The sequence below is a fragment of the Moschus berezovskii genome, chromosome 21 (assembly GCF_049115385.1).
Source record: "Moschus berezovskii isolate FMDL1 chromosome 21, NW_MosBer_1.0, whole genome shotgun sequence".
Lineage (NCBI taxonomy): Eukaryota > Metazoa > Chordata > Mammalia > Artiodactyla > Moschidae > Moschus > Moschus berezovskii.
The window spans coordinates 47,652,720-47,668,118 of record NC_142480.1 but is presented as its reverse complement, the minus strand read 5'-3'; the positions used below and the strand labels follow the sequence as shown (position 1 = coordinate 47,668,118).

Sequence of the window (15,399 nt, the reverse complement as noted above, 5' to 3'; positions counted from 1 at the left end):
TCCGACTCTTTGCGACCCCATGGACTGTAGCCCACCAGGCTTCTCCGTCCATCGGATTTTCCAGGCAAGAATACTGGAGTGGGTTACCATTTCCTTCTCCAGGGGATCTTCCCGACCCAGGGATCGAACCCGGGTCTCCCGCCTGCATTGGAGGCAGACGCTTTAACCTCTGAGCCACCAGGGAAGCCCCAGTACATCATGTGAAATGCCGGGCTGGATGAAGCACAAGCTAGAATCATGACTGCTAGGAGAAATAGCAATAATACACAGATGATACCACCCTTATGGCAGAAAGTGAAGAAGAACTAAAGAGCCTCTTGATGAAACTGAAAGAGGAGAGTGAAAAAGTTGCCTTAAAACTCAACATTCAGAAAACTAAGATCATGGCATCCCATCCCATCACTTCATGGCAAACAGATGAGAAACAGTGGAAACAATGACAGACTTTATTTTCTTGGGCTCCAAAATCACTGCAGATGGTGAAATTAAAAGACACATGCTCCTTGGAAGAAAAGCTATGACCAACCTACACAGCATATTAAAAAGCAGAGACATTACTTTGCCAACAAAGGTCTGACTAGTCAAAGAAATGGTTTTCCGAGTAGTCATGTATGGATGTGAGACTTGGACTACAAAGAAAGCTGAGTGCCGAAGAATGATGCTTTTGAACTACAGTGTTGGAGAAGACTATTGAAAGTCCCTTGGACTGCAAGGAGATCTAACCAGCCAGTCCTAAAGGAAGTCAGTCCTGAATTCACTGGAAGGACTAGTGCTGAAAATGAAGCTCCAATACTTTGGCCACCTGATGCAAAGAACTGACTCATTGGAAAAGACCCTGATGCTGGGAAAGACTGAAGGCAGGAGAAGGGGTCAACAAAGGATGAGATGGTTGGATGGCAACGCCGACTCGGTGGACATGAGTTTGAGTAAACTCCAGGAGTTGGTGATAGACAGGGAAGCCTGGCGTACTGCAGTCCATCGGGTCGCAAAGAGTCAGACACAACTGAGCGACTGAATTGAACTGAAATGACAATACATATAACCTTACGTGCATGCACATCTCTGGTGTTTTTTTTTTAATTCTCAACTTTAATTCTGAAACATAATTTCCACAATGTTTAACACAGCCTTTATAGATTCCACGATAATCCCTAATCTTCATATGATTTTTGCATTTCTAAACTCTTTGTTTCCTCAGGATTTTGTCTTCAGTTGCTTAATCAAGAAGGGTTTCCACATGCTTTATGCCCTTAGTTCTTTTTTAAAAATTTTATTTATGTTTAATTGGAGGATAACTGCTTTATATCATTGTGTTGGTTTCTGCCATATATCAACATGAATCAGCCATAGGTATATGTATGCCCCCTCCCTCTTGAACCTCCCACCCAAGATAACTTTTTTAAAATAAAGAACTCTGTTTCAAAGGATCACATATAAAAATGTACAACTTCTGCTCTACCCAAAGCAGGGTCTGATTTTCTGATAAATCTGGTGGAAAGTTGGTCCTGATCTGTTCACAAAAGGCGGTGCTGAGAACAAAAAACACAAACTCACTTTGAGAATTTGGAAAACACTACCTGTACTGAATAAACCTTCATGATTCTTGAAAAACAAAACTAAGTTATTCCTTCCAAGTCACTAATAGAATGCATTTAAAAATTATAATCTTGGGACTTCCCTGATGGTACAGGGGCTAGGACTCCGTGTTCCCAATGCAGGGGGTCTGGGTTCCATCCCTGGTCAGGGAACTAGATCCCACGTGCTGCAACTAAGGCTCAGTGTAGCCAAATAAATAGAAATATTTTCAAAAATTATAATCTCTCAATATACTGAGGTATAGAAAAAGAAGAACAGTCAGATCTTTATTGCATCAATGAAGAGAGAACTCTTCTAAGATAGAATATTTACAATGATCTTCAAAAAGCAACAGGGGACGGTTTCCTCTATTGTAAGTGGAGAATATAAACTACTTGAGAGGGTTTAAGGATGAGGCAGGATTTATTTAGGGCTTCCTCATACTCAAGAACCTACATCACTCCCACTGCTTTACCTCCCTCTAATATGTTCTCCAGGACACTCCCTTTTCCTCCATTTCTTTTCTTCCTTCCCTTCTAACTAGGAATGTTATAGATTTGGAAGGGACGGGGTGACGATATGAGTTGCACAGGGAGCACAGGCTAAGAACCCAGAGGTCATCTTCCTGAACTTCTTTCTATCACAGACCGGGAAACTGAGACGTGACAGCTTTTGCTCATTGCTACACCCCTCCTCCACCCGCAGTGAATTCTAAAGGTCTTACATATGTTCTTTTCAATTCTAAAATCCAAGTCTATATTTACAAGAATAATTTCAGATTTCGAAAGTTTTCTTTGGAATTTTGAAAAAGTTGAGAAATTTATTCTTAAAATGTCTGTGAGATTGCCTTAAAGGTTTACTTTTAAAAGATTAGGGCTACCTCATGCATTATATAAGAAGATCCTTGCTCGGGATCAATCTTTATGTGATGTTTTTTTCTGGGATGATAATAGGGTCACTGATCTGCTTGGGAAGTAGAAGAGATCCAAGAAAAACCTCCAGAAAAGCCCTCAGGGAAATACATGAATTATTAAGTATTTAGTTTTCCAAACGTCACCAAAAGAGGTTCATAAAAATGGACTGGAAGAAGGACCTAGGAGTTCCCCACCCTTTCTTAAATCTTTGGGCTATCAAAATGAAATACTGAAAAAACTAAAACATAAACATATTTTAAAATAGAGAAGATATAGTTTGCACATACTTTTCATGAATCTTCAAGACTCGGTGAACTATAGGAATCTCTCTTCCTTCTATCCTAAAAACAACAATTTCTCCCACTCGTATGGGATCTTCAACTCGATTTGTTAGAAAGAGAAGATCTCCTCTATGAAATGCAGGTTCCATGCTGCCACTGGGAGGGAAAAAAGAATATAACAACAAAAGAGTGTCTGAGATTAAATTTATTTTCAAAGTTAGATATTCAACAAAAGTTATCACCTTTGTAATATACTTAATACCTTAACAAATATATCAACATACATGTGCACTATCCTCCAAAAAAGGTTTCTTTACACTAATTAGTCATTCTAAAGGTTTCCTTTAGTTAACTAGTTCCATTTCAACCATTACTATTCAAAGGAGCTTAAATTTTGAAAAGGGCAATGTTACTAATTCCTTAACCTTTCAAAATTTCAAAACAGAATATAAAAGAATGAACTTTATAACCCTGCCCTTATTCTCCATCTGAAAACGCTAAAGATATTCAAATATTCAAATGAGAACCAGATCATCTTCTTCTGCCATTTATAAAGATACAGAGCAACATGACCTTATGGTTTCAATCCAACAAGAAGGAAAAACAGCTCATCAAGTGAAGGACAGTCAGCCACAGAGATAATGCTTGTGCTATCAACTGATTTATTTAAAAAAGAGAAACAAGAAAGAAAACCAAGGACAAAAGCTGAGATTTTTGCCTAAGAATTTAAAAAACGAGCAAAGAATTCAATTTCATGGTACTTGGTTGTTACAAACTTCTAGAGTGTCTTCTTACCTTTCACCTGTTCTACCTTATACCAAGTCCTTCAACGGTCCTAAGATATTTGCACTACTTGATGAAACTTTTCTTTCTATAATGAAATAGTGCATCAGTATTTCAGAAACTCAAGCTCTAATTTTCAATAACTATAAATTTAATAAGGAAAAAATGGATAGACAAGGAATAAAATTCAACACAAGAACAATGACAAGGTTCAAACACTTCTGTTTGAAGACTCTGGTCCTCTATATATATAAGGGAGTATAGCAGTGGCTCCCAAACTCTGTTGCACAAAAGAATCATCTGAGAAACTTAAAAATCCCCATGCCCAGGTCATGTCTCAAACCACTTAAATCAGAATGTCTGAGGATGAGAAATAGGCATCAAACCAATATTCTGTAAAGATCCCAGGTGATTCAGACATGAGCAAATTTGGGGGCTCACTAGAAACATGGATTTTTCAGCACAATGTTTATTCTTAAAACTTCTGTTAGGCTTCCTCATGAGGCAATCAATTCCCTTTCTTGGAAGGTGTTCAGACAAAAAAAGATGAAACACGTGTTCAGTGAAAACATTATAGAAGGTATTCTAGACATGAAATTTTCAAGTTTTTATTTTGGTTGATTTTTTTAAAAATCAGTGACATACTTGGTTCAAATAAAGCCTTGCTTGAAAACTATATAAATAAAACAGATGAAAGCTGAGTTGCTCTGGTTCAGTGACTCAGCTTTAGCGAGCACTTATATGCAAAGCGCTAATTCTAAGTGGTGTTTCTTTACTTCAAACAATCTTCAGAACAATTTTATGATGTAGGTACTATAATTATCCTAACTTTACAGATAAGGAGACTGAGGCTTAAACTGGCCTAGAGGTATTAGTTAAAAAAAAAATTATAAAAGAGGGAATTAAACCAACGGAGTCTACTCTCACTGTGCTAAATTGCCTCTGAGATACTCTAGAACTTTAAGTGGGGAGTTATCATGATCACATTTGCACTTAAAAAAAAAAATCACTTCAGAAGCTACAGAGTTTACAGAAGACATCCAAATATTCATCAATAGATGGAAAAGATGAGAAGGTAAATTGGGAGACCACTTGTCCAGGGTATTATCTACAACTGAATACTTGGCAATTATTAAGTGTTATTAAAACACGCACACTGGAAAATAAGGGGAAAAGACTGAAAAAAGAATACATGCAGTGTTACCTCAATTATGTAAGAAATAATACACATGAAAAAGAGACTAAAATGTTAATAGTGATTATATCCCATAGGTGACTTAGTTTCATCTAGATTTTTTTGTGTTTTCAAAATTTCATTTAATGAAAATATATTAAATATTTTTAAATTTTTATTATAAAAGCATTTTTTTTTTAAAGTCACAATAGCCCAAGCAGGAAATGATGAGGGCCTGAAATAGAACAGCAGCAGGGAGTACAGCTATAAAAGGGCAGAATAGAGGGAGGGAAAACAACAAATTCGATGGTCAATTGGATTATGACAGAAGGGGGAACAAGAATGACTCTTAGGTTTTTAACACTGGCAACTGAGCAGATGGTTGGTCATGACAGTCACAGAACTAGGAGGAAGAAGAACAGGTTTTTGGGAAAAGGATATGAATTTCACTTTTATTGGTGGAGCTTCAAGTGCCTGGTCAACATCTAGGTAGAGATGTTAGTGTAGGATGAAAACAAGAGTGCAGATTCAGGGGATAAAGTTAGATGAGGAAAAAAAAAAAGAGTTAAGAATCCAGATACAGATGGCAACTCAAAACAGATAAAAAGCATGTGGTGAAAAGGATTATTAAAAAAATAATTATTAAAGAAACTTTCAAAAAATTAAATAATTAGTAGACTTCTATTTATTATCTGATTAAACTATACTTTTAAATATAATACATCATCAATCAATTTTGTAAGAGGTCATATATAATTTATATAAATTAAACTGGGGAATTCCCTGGAGGTCTATGGTTAGGACTCTTCCACTGTAGGAGGCCTAGGTTCAATCCTCCATCAGGGAACTAAGATCCCGAAGGCCATTCAGCCTAAATATATTTATATAAAAATAAAACTGACCTCAGTGTCACAAAGGTGGAAAAATCAGTTTTGAATGTTTCCTGAAACTTAAGTAAAATAAATAATAAGTATTTGTCTTTATTCCCAATAGTTTCACAAAAGTCCTAAAAGTGGATTTTCAGGTGGTCTGAGTCCTTGGAGGTACATTCGGATCTAGGTAAAAATTATATTCCTTGAAGTTTCATGAAATCACGTAATGACTACTCCCACCAGTCTTGACCAGATGCTCTCTTGACCTGGTCTCTTTTCATTTTTTTTATTCCAAGTTGACAATCAGAAAAGTTTAATATATGAATAACCTAGCTACCAAAAAACTTATCCAAACATCCCTTTTAAATCCCAGCTGAGTGCGGCGGCGGTGCGGCCTGGGCAACAGCCGGGCTAACGATGGCTGGCATGTCGGCTCTGAAAGCACTGGCGCCTTTCGCTCACGTTGGAGGCCACCTCTTCAGAGGCCGCTGCGCGCGGGTGGCTGGCGGGCGGCTGGAGCCGGTGGCGTCCGTCGGGCTGGCGGAGGTGCGCACATCGAGCCCCAGTACAGACAGTTCCCGCAGCTGACCAGATCCCAGGTGATCCAGGCCGAGTTCTTCAGTGCGACCATGTGGTTCTGGATTCTCTGGCGCTTCTGGCACGACTCAGATGCTCTGCTGGGTCACTTTCCTTATCCCGACCCTTCCCAGTGGACAGATGAGGAATCGGGTATCCCTCCGGATGATGAAGACTGAAAATGGAGACTCAGCTCTTGCCCAATGGGTGCACCCCATGTTTCTTGTTATGTTTAACATTTGTCTGTAAACATGTTTTGACTTTGCACCTATGATGGTTCCGAAGAAACAGTGCATTTTATAACAGCATAAAGAATAATTAATAAAATAAATAAATAAAAATAAATCCCAGCTGATATGTTCAGGACCACCAAAGTGTGGAGCAGGTGTTTAGTACAATCCCCTATTCACTCCATCATTTCCAGTTTAAAGGTAATTAGACTGTCCTTAAGCATCTCCACTGAATGGAACTCAATCTGAAATAATCCCAGAAGAATCTCCAAAAGAAGCCTCCCTGGGCCTTCTCTTGACAGCTTTCCCCCACAGCGACAATTAGTGTGGCTTCTCCTTCCATTAGTGTTTGAACACTTACTGAATTCAAAACTGTCCAGGAACTCAGGGCCACACAATTTTAGACATGGAACATCTAGGTCTAGCCTTCATTTCATAGATGAGGAAGCTATGATTCACTCTGTAAGAGACTTGCCCAAGGTTGTAGGTTAGACAATGAAAGAGCTAAAGACCCAAGTCTCCATACTTCTAGAACAATCAATACATTAAGTGCTTTCCCAGAATAAAATCCAGATGTTTCACTGGATCTTTAAAATCACAACTGCATTTGATTAGTAATAATGACAGACCCAGGGTGTGTGTTTAAGTATTAGTAAGGGAGGAGGAAGACACTGGACACCCAGTGCTTCCAACCACTTACTGCTGGAAGTATAGCCTAGTAAGACAGTCAGAGTCAAATTCTTCTTGTTAAGACTAATGTACTATAATCTAGACTCTAGGTAATGTTAATGATTCAATTTTATATTTATATTCTATCATCCCCAGAAAATACCTGAGGTAGTTTACATAATTAAGCTTCAAACAAGACCAAATTATAATGATTCAATTAAATAACCAAGTGTTAATTCTCCAAAAATGAGTTACTAAATTAAGTTTTTAAAATCATTAAGAATATGAGTACAAGGATAGGGAAGGAAAAATCAGTACTATTTGTCACTTTAAGAGATGGCATTAATATATTCAAAATTCCTGAAGTCTATTTAGAAGTGATATTTAAAGGTCAGCATGAAACATGGAAATAATTAGTGAGGCTTCTGTACTGACACTGAGAACATGCTGCAGAAGAATTCCTCGTTTATGAGGATGATATATGATCTTGTAAATTAACAATTAAGTATCAGCCTGATTGGAGAAGAAAATGGCAACTCACTCCAGTATTCTTGCCTGGAAAATCCCATGGACAGAAGAGCCTGGCAGGCTACAGTCCATGGGGTCACAAAGAGTCAGACACGACTGAGCAACTAAACCACCATCAGCCCTGATAGACTAAAGTAAAAAAACATAAGAAGACAGAAGGATTTCTGGAAAATAAACTATACTGAAACACTTTCTTAACAGATGTGCCAAAAATAAAGGTCATATGGTAAACATTTCATGGAAAAGTCATGAGCCCTTTGGGATCTGAATGGAAAGCGCCTGACAAAGTTGAGAATTTCTCACAACTGAGAAAGAAAAACAAATTTCCTTCCAGGCCCTCTTCTGGGAAACAGTAATGTTTAAAGGAATGATATATCTGTTATTCAACATCTCAGTTTCTCTCCCAAGTAATGCCATGCAATTCCATGCCTTGAAAAGAAAAATTAATTGTTACCTGAGCACCACTACAATCGGACTTTCACTTCCAGTTATGACCATTAACCCCTTCCAGATCATTAGTGCCGAGGAGACAATCATTCCAAAATTTAGGACTTGATAATACAGCTGTAAGAACAAGAGAAGAGATCAGGTCCAGTTAGCCCAACCGAGGAAAGCAACCAAGAGTAGTATCAATTTTAAAGACTCAAGTAGCACTATTAGGGCACCTGACATTCAGAGACTTCTTTTAAATTTTTATTTATTTTTTTGGCTGCACTGGGTCTTAGTTGTGGCATGTGTGATCTAGTTCCCTGACCAGGGATCGAACCCAGGTCCCCTACACTGGGAGCACAGAGTCTTAACTGAACCCCAGGGAAGTCCCAGAGATTGCCTTTCAAACTGAGTAATAATTACCCCATCAGCACATCCCAGTATACCCCCTCAACCCACCCAAAGAATCCTGCTCCACTTTGTTTGCTAAAACACGTTACAGTCATATGATAACATTATTTTCAGAACTTTTCACATAAATTATTTCATTTGGGCTTTACAACCATTCAGCTTAAATTCCATCACATTCACGGCACATACCAGCCAACAGCAATGTACCTGTGCTTTGAAACTCCTCTAAGACTTACTTTTCTACAATACATAGCCCTTGATAATTACAGGCTATTCAATGACATTTAACCTGAACCCTCATTTTATAGGTGAGGAAACTTAGTCTCAGAGAGAGGAAATGACTTTGTCAAAGCCAAACCACTTGTTTTATATTATTTTTTGAAAAGACAAAAAATAATCTTTTTATTCCAAAGACAGATTTAAGGAAGTAGAGTCAGAGAGGCTAAGGATAGAAAAACTAGCTTTTTAAGAAGTGATTGTGGTCAGCTTGTGGATCGGCAGTCAGGAATTCAGCTAAAGGCTCTATTTTCCAAACCTCCCATGCTAAGAAAGTTACCTATATATACTACTGGTTAGGGCAAAAGATTATTAAGGGCCCCAATCCAGAGTCACTGAAGGAAGGGCTGTGGGATTCTATAAAAACTACAAAACATAGTTTCATGATTCCTTATTTAAAACCCTTGGGGGTCAGAAAGGCTTCATAATTCAGAATTGGCCAGATTTTGAAATGGTAATACCTGAACATACCATATAGTACATAACACCCCGAGCAGGCAATATCCTATAATCAAGCCTATTAATATTTCTGCAGTAAAACATAAAAAACATACTGAAATAAATAAAGCTAAAAATAGCTACATGTCAGTCAGTTCAAATCTGTTTTGCTGAGGAAAAGCTTTCTGTTTTCAGAAAGGCACAGATGTAGCATTGTCAGAACAGGTGTGAGATAGCTAATAAAATAACTGGTTGGATTTTTTAATTTTTTGGCTGCACCCTGTAGCATGTGGAATCTTAGTTCCCCATCCAGGGATGGACCCTGTGCCCCCTGCCATTGAGGGCAGATTCTTAACCACTAGGGACAGAAGTCCCTAAAGTAGCTGTTCTTTAAAAGAAAAATGAAAGATTGAAAAAATCTTGATTTTCTCTGACCCTGCAAGGAGGTCACTAAAATTACTCTTCTCTTTTTCCTCAGACACATAATCCTATTTTCACTACACAATCATCGTTGTGACATGTATCCAATCATCAAGAGCAACCTGAACAACAGAGAAAGAGGTTGAGTCTCTATGTATAACTATAATTGTTCCTTAAAAGATGCCTACTTGTACACTTCTGAGTCAGTGTATGACTGACTGTCAAAACCTAGACAGAAGCACACTATCTGTGAAAACAAATATTCTGCCTGAGCAAAAGTTTGAAAGTACCATATTTTTCACTCTCTTCTTCCCTTTTTCATGACAAAAATCTTTACTCAAAAGCCCCTGCTTTCTTCACCACTGTATCTGAATGCTAATGAATGTACAGAATGAACGTAGAGAAGTATTTTGGGTACTGACAGAGGTAAGGTGGCAGCTACCTAACCTTCTCATACCAGTTGGCCACAGCAAGCTATTAATAGGACATTGTAACATATGTAGAGTAACAATCACAGAACTGAAGAGCTCCATTATTTTTTCTAAGAAATGGCTGGAACATTATGTTCTTCAGTGTTCAAAGTTAAAGAATGTTATTAAAAACCAGTCAAAGCTCTATGTAATATCTCTTGGTAGCTATGGCATAAGGATTTATGTGTGCTATTTTTCTTTTGCACTTTTAGGAAGTAGTGTGTGGAGACTTCCCCAAAAAGTTTCATGACTAGAATAATCTACATAATTTCAAATACACAGTAAGTAATAAATAACAAGAATTTGAGAAAAACCTACAACAGAAAATTCAGCAAAATAAAGTTGATAGTAACTTTAAATTTTATAATTTAACAAGTTCTAATATGGATGGACAGGGAGGCCTGGCGTGCTGTGATTCATGGGGTCAGAAAGAGTCGGACACGACTGAGTGACTGAACTGAATATGGAAGTTGGGGCTTCCATGGTGGCTCAGTGGTAAAGAATTCACCTGCCAATGGAGGATATGCAGGTTCAAGACCTGGCTCAGGAAGATCCCTTGGAGAAAGAAATGGCAACCCACTCCAGTATTCTTGCCTGGGAAATCTCATGGACAAAGGAAGGAGCCTAGTGGGTACAGTCCATGGGGTTGCAAAAGACTCAGAAACGACTTAGTGACTAAAGAACAACAAATTTGGAAGTTATATACTTGCACTTATTAGTTATCAAACACACCATTATAAGAGATACTTCAAGTTCAACAAATAGAGTATTTTCATAGGAGTCAGACTTCTAGTAATCTCAAGTGAAGACAAACATGACCATGGAAGCAAAAATGTATCCAAGAGCTACAAAATAGCAGTTGGCTTAAGTCTTAAATTCCACTTATTTTGAGACCTCAAACTTGACTTGTTAATTAATAATCACAATTCCCCTGGTTTCTAATTCACAAAAGAAGTAGCAGTTAGAAACTAGGGTGTTAGAAGCAGATACACTAAGAGCCAGAGAAGGCAATGGGACCCCACTCCAGTACTCTTGCCTGGAAAATCCCATGGGCAGAGGAGCCTGGTGGGCTGCAGTCCATGGGGTTGCGACTTTCACTTTTCACTTTCATGCACTGGAGAAGGAAATGGCAACCCACTTCTGTGTTCTTGCCTGGAGAATCCCAGGGACAGGGGGGCCTGGTGGACTGTCGTCTATGGCGTCGCACAGAGTCGGACACGACTGAAGCGACTTAGCAGCAGCAGCAGCACACTGAGAGCAGCTACAAGTAAAACTTATGGCACTGAAAACCTGAAGCATATTCAGAATAGACACTTATTATAATATATAATATTATATATATATATATATAAAGTCACTGATAGTCCCAGTGAGGCTCTTAAATGATAACAACAATAACAAAAATTCCTGATTTGTCTAAACAAGCATAAGATGACTTTCATTTTAAAAAATCCATTAAATTTCTTTAAAATCTGACAAATGAAAACATATCCACACAACACTTGTATAGTAGTTTCATTTATAATAGCTCAAATTGGAAAAAAAAAACAAACCCAAATGTCCATCAACAGGTGAATAAATAAATTACAACATTATTTCCAAATGATGGAAAACTACTCAGGAATAGAAATGAATGAACTATTGAAACACACAACATAGATGAATCTCAAAAATATGCTATTTACTCTACTTAATGTTATGGGGCAGCCTGGATAGGAGGGGAGCTTAGGGGAGAATGGATACATGTGTAGGCATGGCTGAGTCCCTTTGCCGTCCACTTTATCATGACATTGTTTGTTAATCAGCTATACCCCAACACAAAATAAAAAAGTTAAAAAAAAACCACAAACATGTTATTCAGGCCAAGTTGGAGAAAAAAGGATCAAATTCACCTTCCTGCCTAAAATAATTAAAACAATAGATAAAACATATAAACAAAGGTTTTCGGACACTAGACATGTGCCTGTGTCCAGGTAGCACAGGACTATGAAAGGAGAAACAAGGTCAGCCCTATAATTAGGGCAAGTTGTAAGCCCAACTTACAGACTGGATGGTTTCCAGGCCACAGGGCAAAATGGAAATATAGCCAGAGCCTACAAGTCTCCTCGACTTGATGACAAAGAACTGAGAGTCTGGGGAGACGAAGGCAGCTTTGATTGTAAGGCATTACAGAAATGATAACTATACATAGATCTATGCAGCCTCTCTTCTCAAGTCTTCAGCTGAGTGATGATCAGCAAAGATCAGCATATGCATTGAAGGGAAAGAAACATCTACAGAATCATCTAAAAGGAGCAACAGAACAATTCTAAAAGCTCATATGGGGCAGGAATAATTTGTTTCCACTGGCCAGAGTGGAAATGTTCATAACACATGGGCTTTGGATAGCATACTCAAAAGTTAGTGTTTAGTTGTAGTGAAAAATTAACCTTGGACTAAAGGTTGCAACGGACTGCAGTACCAGGCCTTCTTGTCTATCACCAACTCCCAGAGTTCACTCAAACTCATGTCCATCGAGTCGGTGATGCCATCCAGCCATCACAAAAGAAAAGTTTAGTGAAACTAAAGTCATAGTAATAAAAAACTATTTCAAGATGCAACTAGAGATTATCATACCAAGTGAAGTAAGTCAGAAAGAGAAAGACAAATATCAAATGATATCACTTACATGTGGAATCTAAAATATGGCACAAATGAACCTATTTAAAACACAAACTGACTCACAGACATAAAGAACAGACTCCCTCAAGAAGCAGAGGGAGAGGGAGGGATGGACTGGAAGTTTGAGGTTTGGTAGATGCAAACCATTACATTCAGAATGGATGAACAACCAGGTCCCAATGTATAGCACAGGGAACTATAGTCAATATCTTGTGATAAAACATAATGGAAAAGAATAGAAGAAATAGACAAACTCACAGTTATAGTCCAAAATGTCAATATCCCCTCTCAATAACTGATACAGCAAGAAGATTTAAAAAAAAAATCAATAAGCATAGAAAAGATTTGAACAACACTACCAACCAATTTGACCTAACTGATATTTATAGAACATTCTGTCCAACAAGAGCAGATACACATTCCTTTTAAGTACACACAGACTGTTCAGAAAGACAGACCATATTCAAGACCACAAAACAAGTCTCAATAAATAGAAAGGAATTTGAATTATGCAGAGTATTCTCCAATCACAATGGCATGAAACCAGAAATCAGTAACAGAAAGATACCTGAAAAACTGTCCCAAATGTTTAGAAATCAAATAAGACACTTCTAAAATCACCCATGGTAGAATAAATCAAGAGAATAAAAATACAACATTTCAAAACCTGTGGGACGCACGGGAAGTAGTATGTAAAGGGAATTTGATAGCAGTAAATCCTATGTTAAGAAAAACAGAAAGGTCTCAAATTATAAGCTGTGTTTTGGTTTATATTCAGGTCAAAATATTTTGCAATTTCCCTGTGATTCTCCTTTGACCCATGAGTTATTTAGAAATGCACTGTTTAATTTTCAAATATTTGTAGATTTCCCAAATTAAGCTTCCAACTTAAAACATTAGGAAAATGCAAAAGAAATCCAAAGTAACTCACAGAAAAGAAATACTAAAATTAGGAGTAGAAATAAGTGAAATAGAAGACAGAAAAACAGTAAAGAAAAACAAACTAATTTGACTCTGAAAAAGAAGACATATATATATGTGTAACTGAATCTCTTTGCTATACACCTGCAACTAATACAACATTGTTAATCAACCACATTTCAATTTTAAAAAATAATAACAAAGTAAAAATGGTTAGGATAGAAAATTTTAAGTGTATTTCACCATAATTTTACAAAATTATGTGAAATGAAAGCAACCAGCTACAAAATGATTTTGTAGAATTTTATAGGATTCCATTTATATAAAATGTCTGCTTTGATTTACTAAAAGCCAATTGTTGACAAAAAATTAAATAAAATAATAAAATACCTAGAAAAGGTAAATCATAGAGAGTCAAAGCAGATTAGTGGATGTCTGGGACTGGGAGTGGAAATAGGTATTGTGGTGATGAACAGGGAGGCCTGGCGTGCTGTGATTGATGGGGTCGCAAAGAGTCGGACACGACTGAGCAACTGAACTGAACTGAAAAGCTGGAATCAAGATTGCTGGGAGAAATATCAATAACTTCAGATATGCAGATAACACCACCCTTATGGCAGAAAGTGAGGAGGAACTAAAAAGCCTCTTGATGAAAGTGAAAGAGGAGAGTGAAAAAGTTGGCTTAAAGCTCAACATTTAGAAAACTAAGATCATGGCATCTGGTCCCATCACTTCATGGGAAATAGATGGAGAAACAGTGGAAACAGTGTCAGACTTTATTTTTGGGGGCTCCAAAATCACTGCAGATGGTGACTGCAGCCATGAAATTAAAAGACGCTTACTCCTTGGAAGCAAAGTTATGACCAACCTAGACAGCATATTAAAAAGCAGAGACATTACTTTGCCAACAAAGGTCTGTCTAGTCAAGGCTATGGTTTCCAGTGGTCATGAATGGATGTGAAAGTTGGACTGTGAAGAAAGCTGACCACCAAAGAATTGATGCTTTTGAACTGTGGTGTTGGAGAAGACTCTTGAGAGTCCCTTGGACTGCAAGGAGATCCAACCAGTCCATCCTAAAGGAGATCAGTCCTGGGTGTTCATTGGAAGGACCAATGCTGAGGCTGAAACTCCAATACTTAGGCTACCTCATAAGAGCTGACTCACTGGAAAAGACCCTGATGCTCGGAGGGACTGGGGGAAGGACGAGAAGGGCACGACAGAGGATGAGATGGCTAGATGGCATCACCGACTAGATGCACATGAGTTTGGGTGAATTCCGGGAGTTAGTGATAGACACGGAGGCCTGGCATGCTGCAATTCATGGGGTTGCAAAGAGTCGGACACGACTAAGCGACTGAACTGAACTGAAAAGGACACAAAGGATCTTTTGGGATGATGAAAATATCCTAAAAATGGATTGTGGTGATAGGTGCATGACCCTATAAATTTACTAAAACCTATGAACTACACACTTAAAATGGGTGAATTTTATACATTATACGCCAATAAAGTGGTTTTTTTTTTAAAGGCACATATTCACAAAAGTGACAGAAGAAAACAAAGTAGGAAAGGCCAGGACTTCCCTGGAGGTCCAGTGGTTAATACAAGGGGTTAACACAGTGGTTAACCACCTTTCAACACAGGGGGTGCAGGTTTGATCCCTGTTTGGGGAGCTAAGAGCCCACATGCCTTGTGCCCAAAAAATAAAACAGACGCAATATTGCAAAAAATTCAATAAAGATTTTAAAAATGGTCCACACCAAAAAAAAAA

General features: G+C 37.9%; 1 protein-coding gene and 1 pseudogene across 1 annotated transcript in view; one reads left to right on the top strand and one right to left on the bottom strand.

The window, feature by feature from the left end:
- Positions 1-15,399, bottom strand: part of SEC11A (SEC11 homolog A, signal peptidase complex subunit) — a 36,790-nt gene that overhangs the window by 10,831 nt on the left and 10,560 nt on the right. The window contains exons 2-3 of the mRNA XM_055417876.2: positions 8,057-8,166; positions 2,777-2,926 (exon numbers count right to left, since the gene is read on the bottom strand). Coding sequence (XP_055273851.1) covers positions 2,777-2,926; positions 8,057-8,166 — 260 coding nt within the window. The remainder of the gene's footprint in view (positions 1-2,776; positions 2,927-8,056; positions 8,167-15,399) is intronic.
- Positions 6,017-6,488, top strand: LOC129550318 (NADH dehydrogenase [ubiquinone] 1 beta subcomplex subunit 2, mitochondrial pseudogene; annotated as a pseudogene).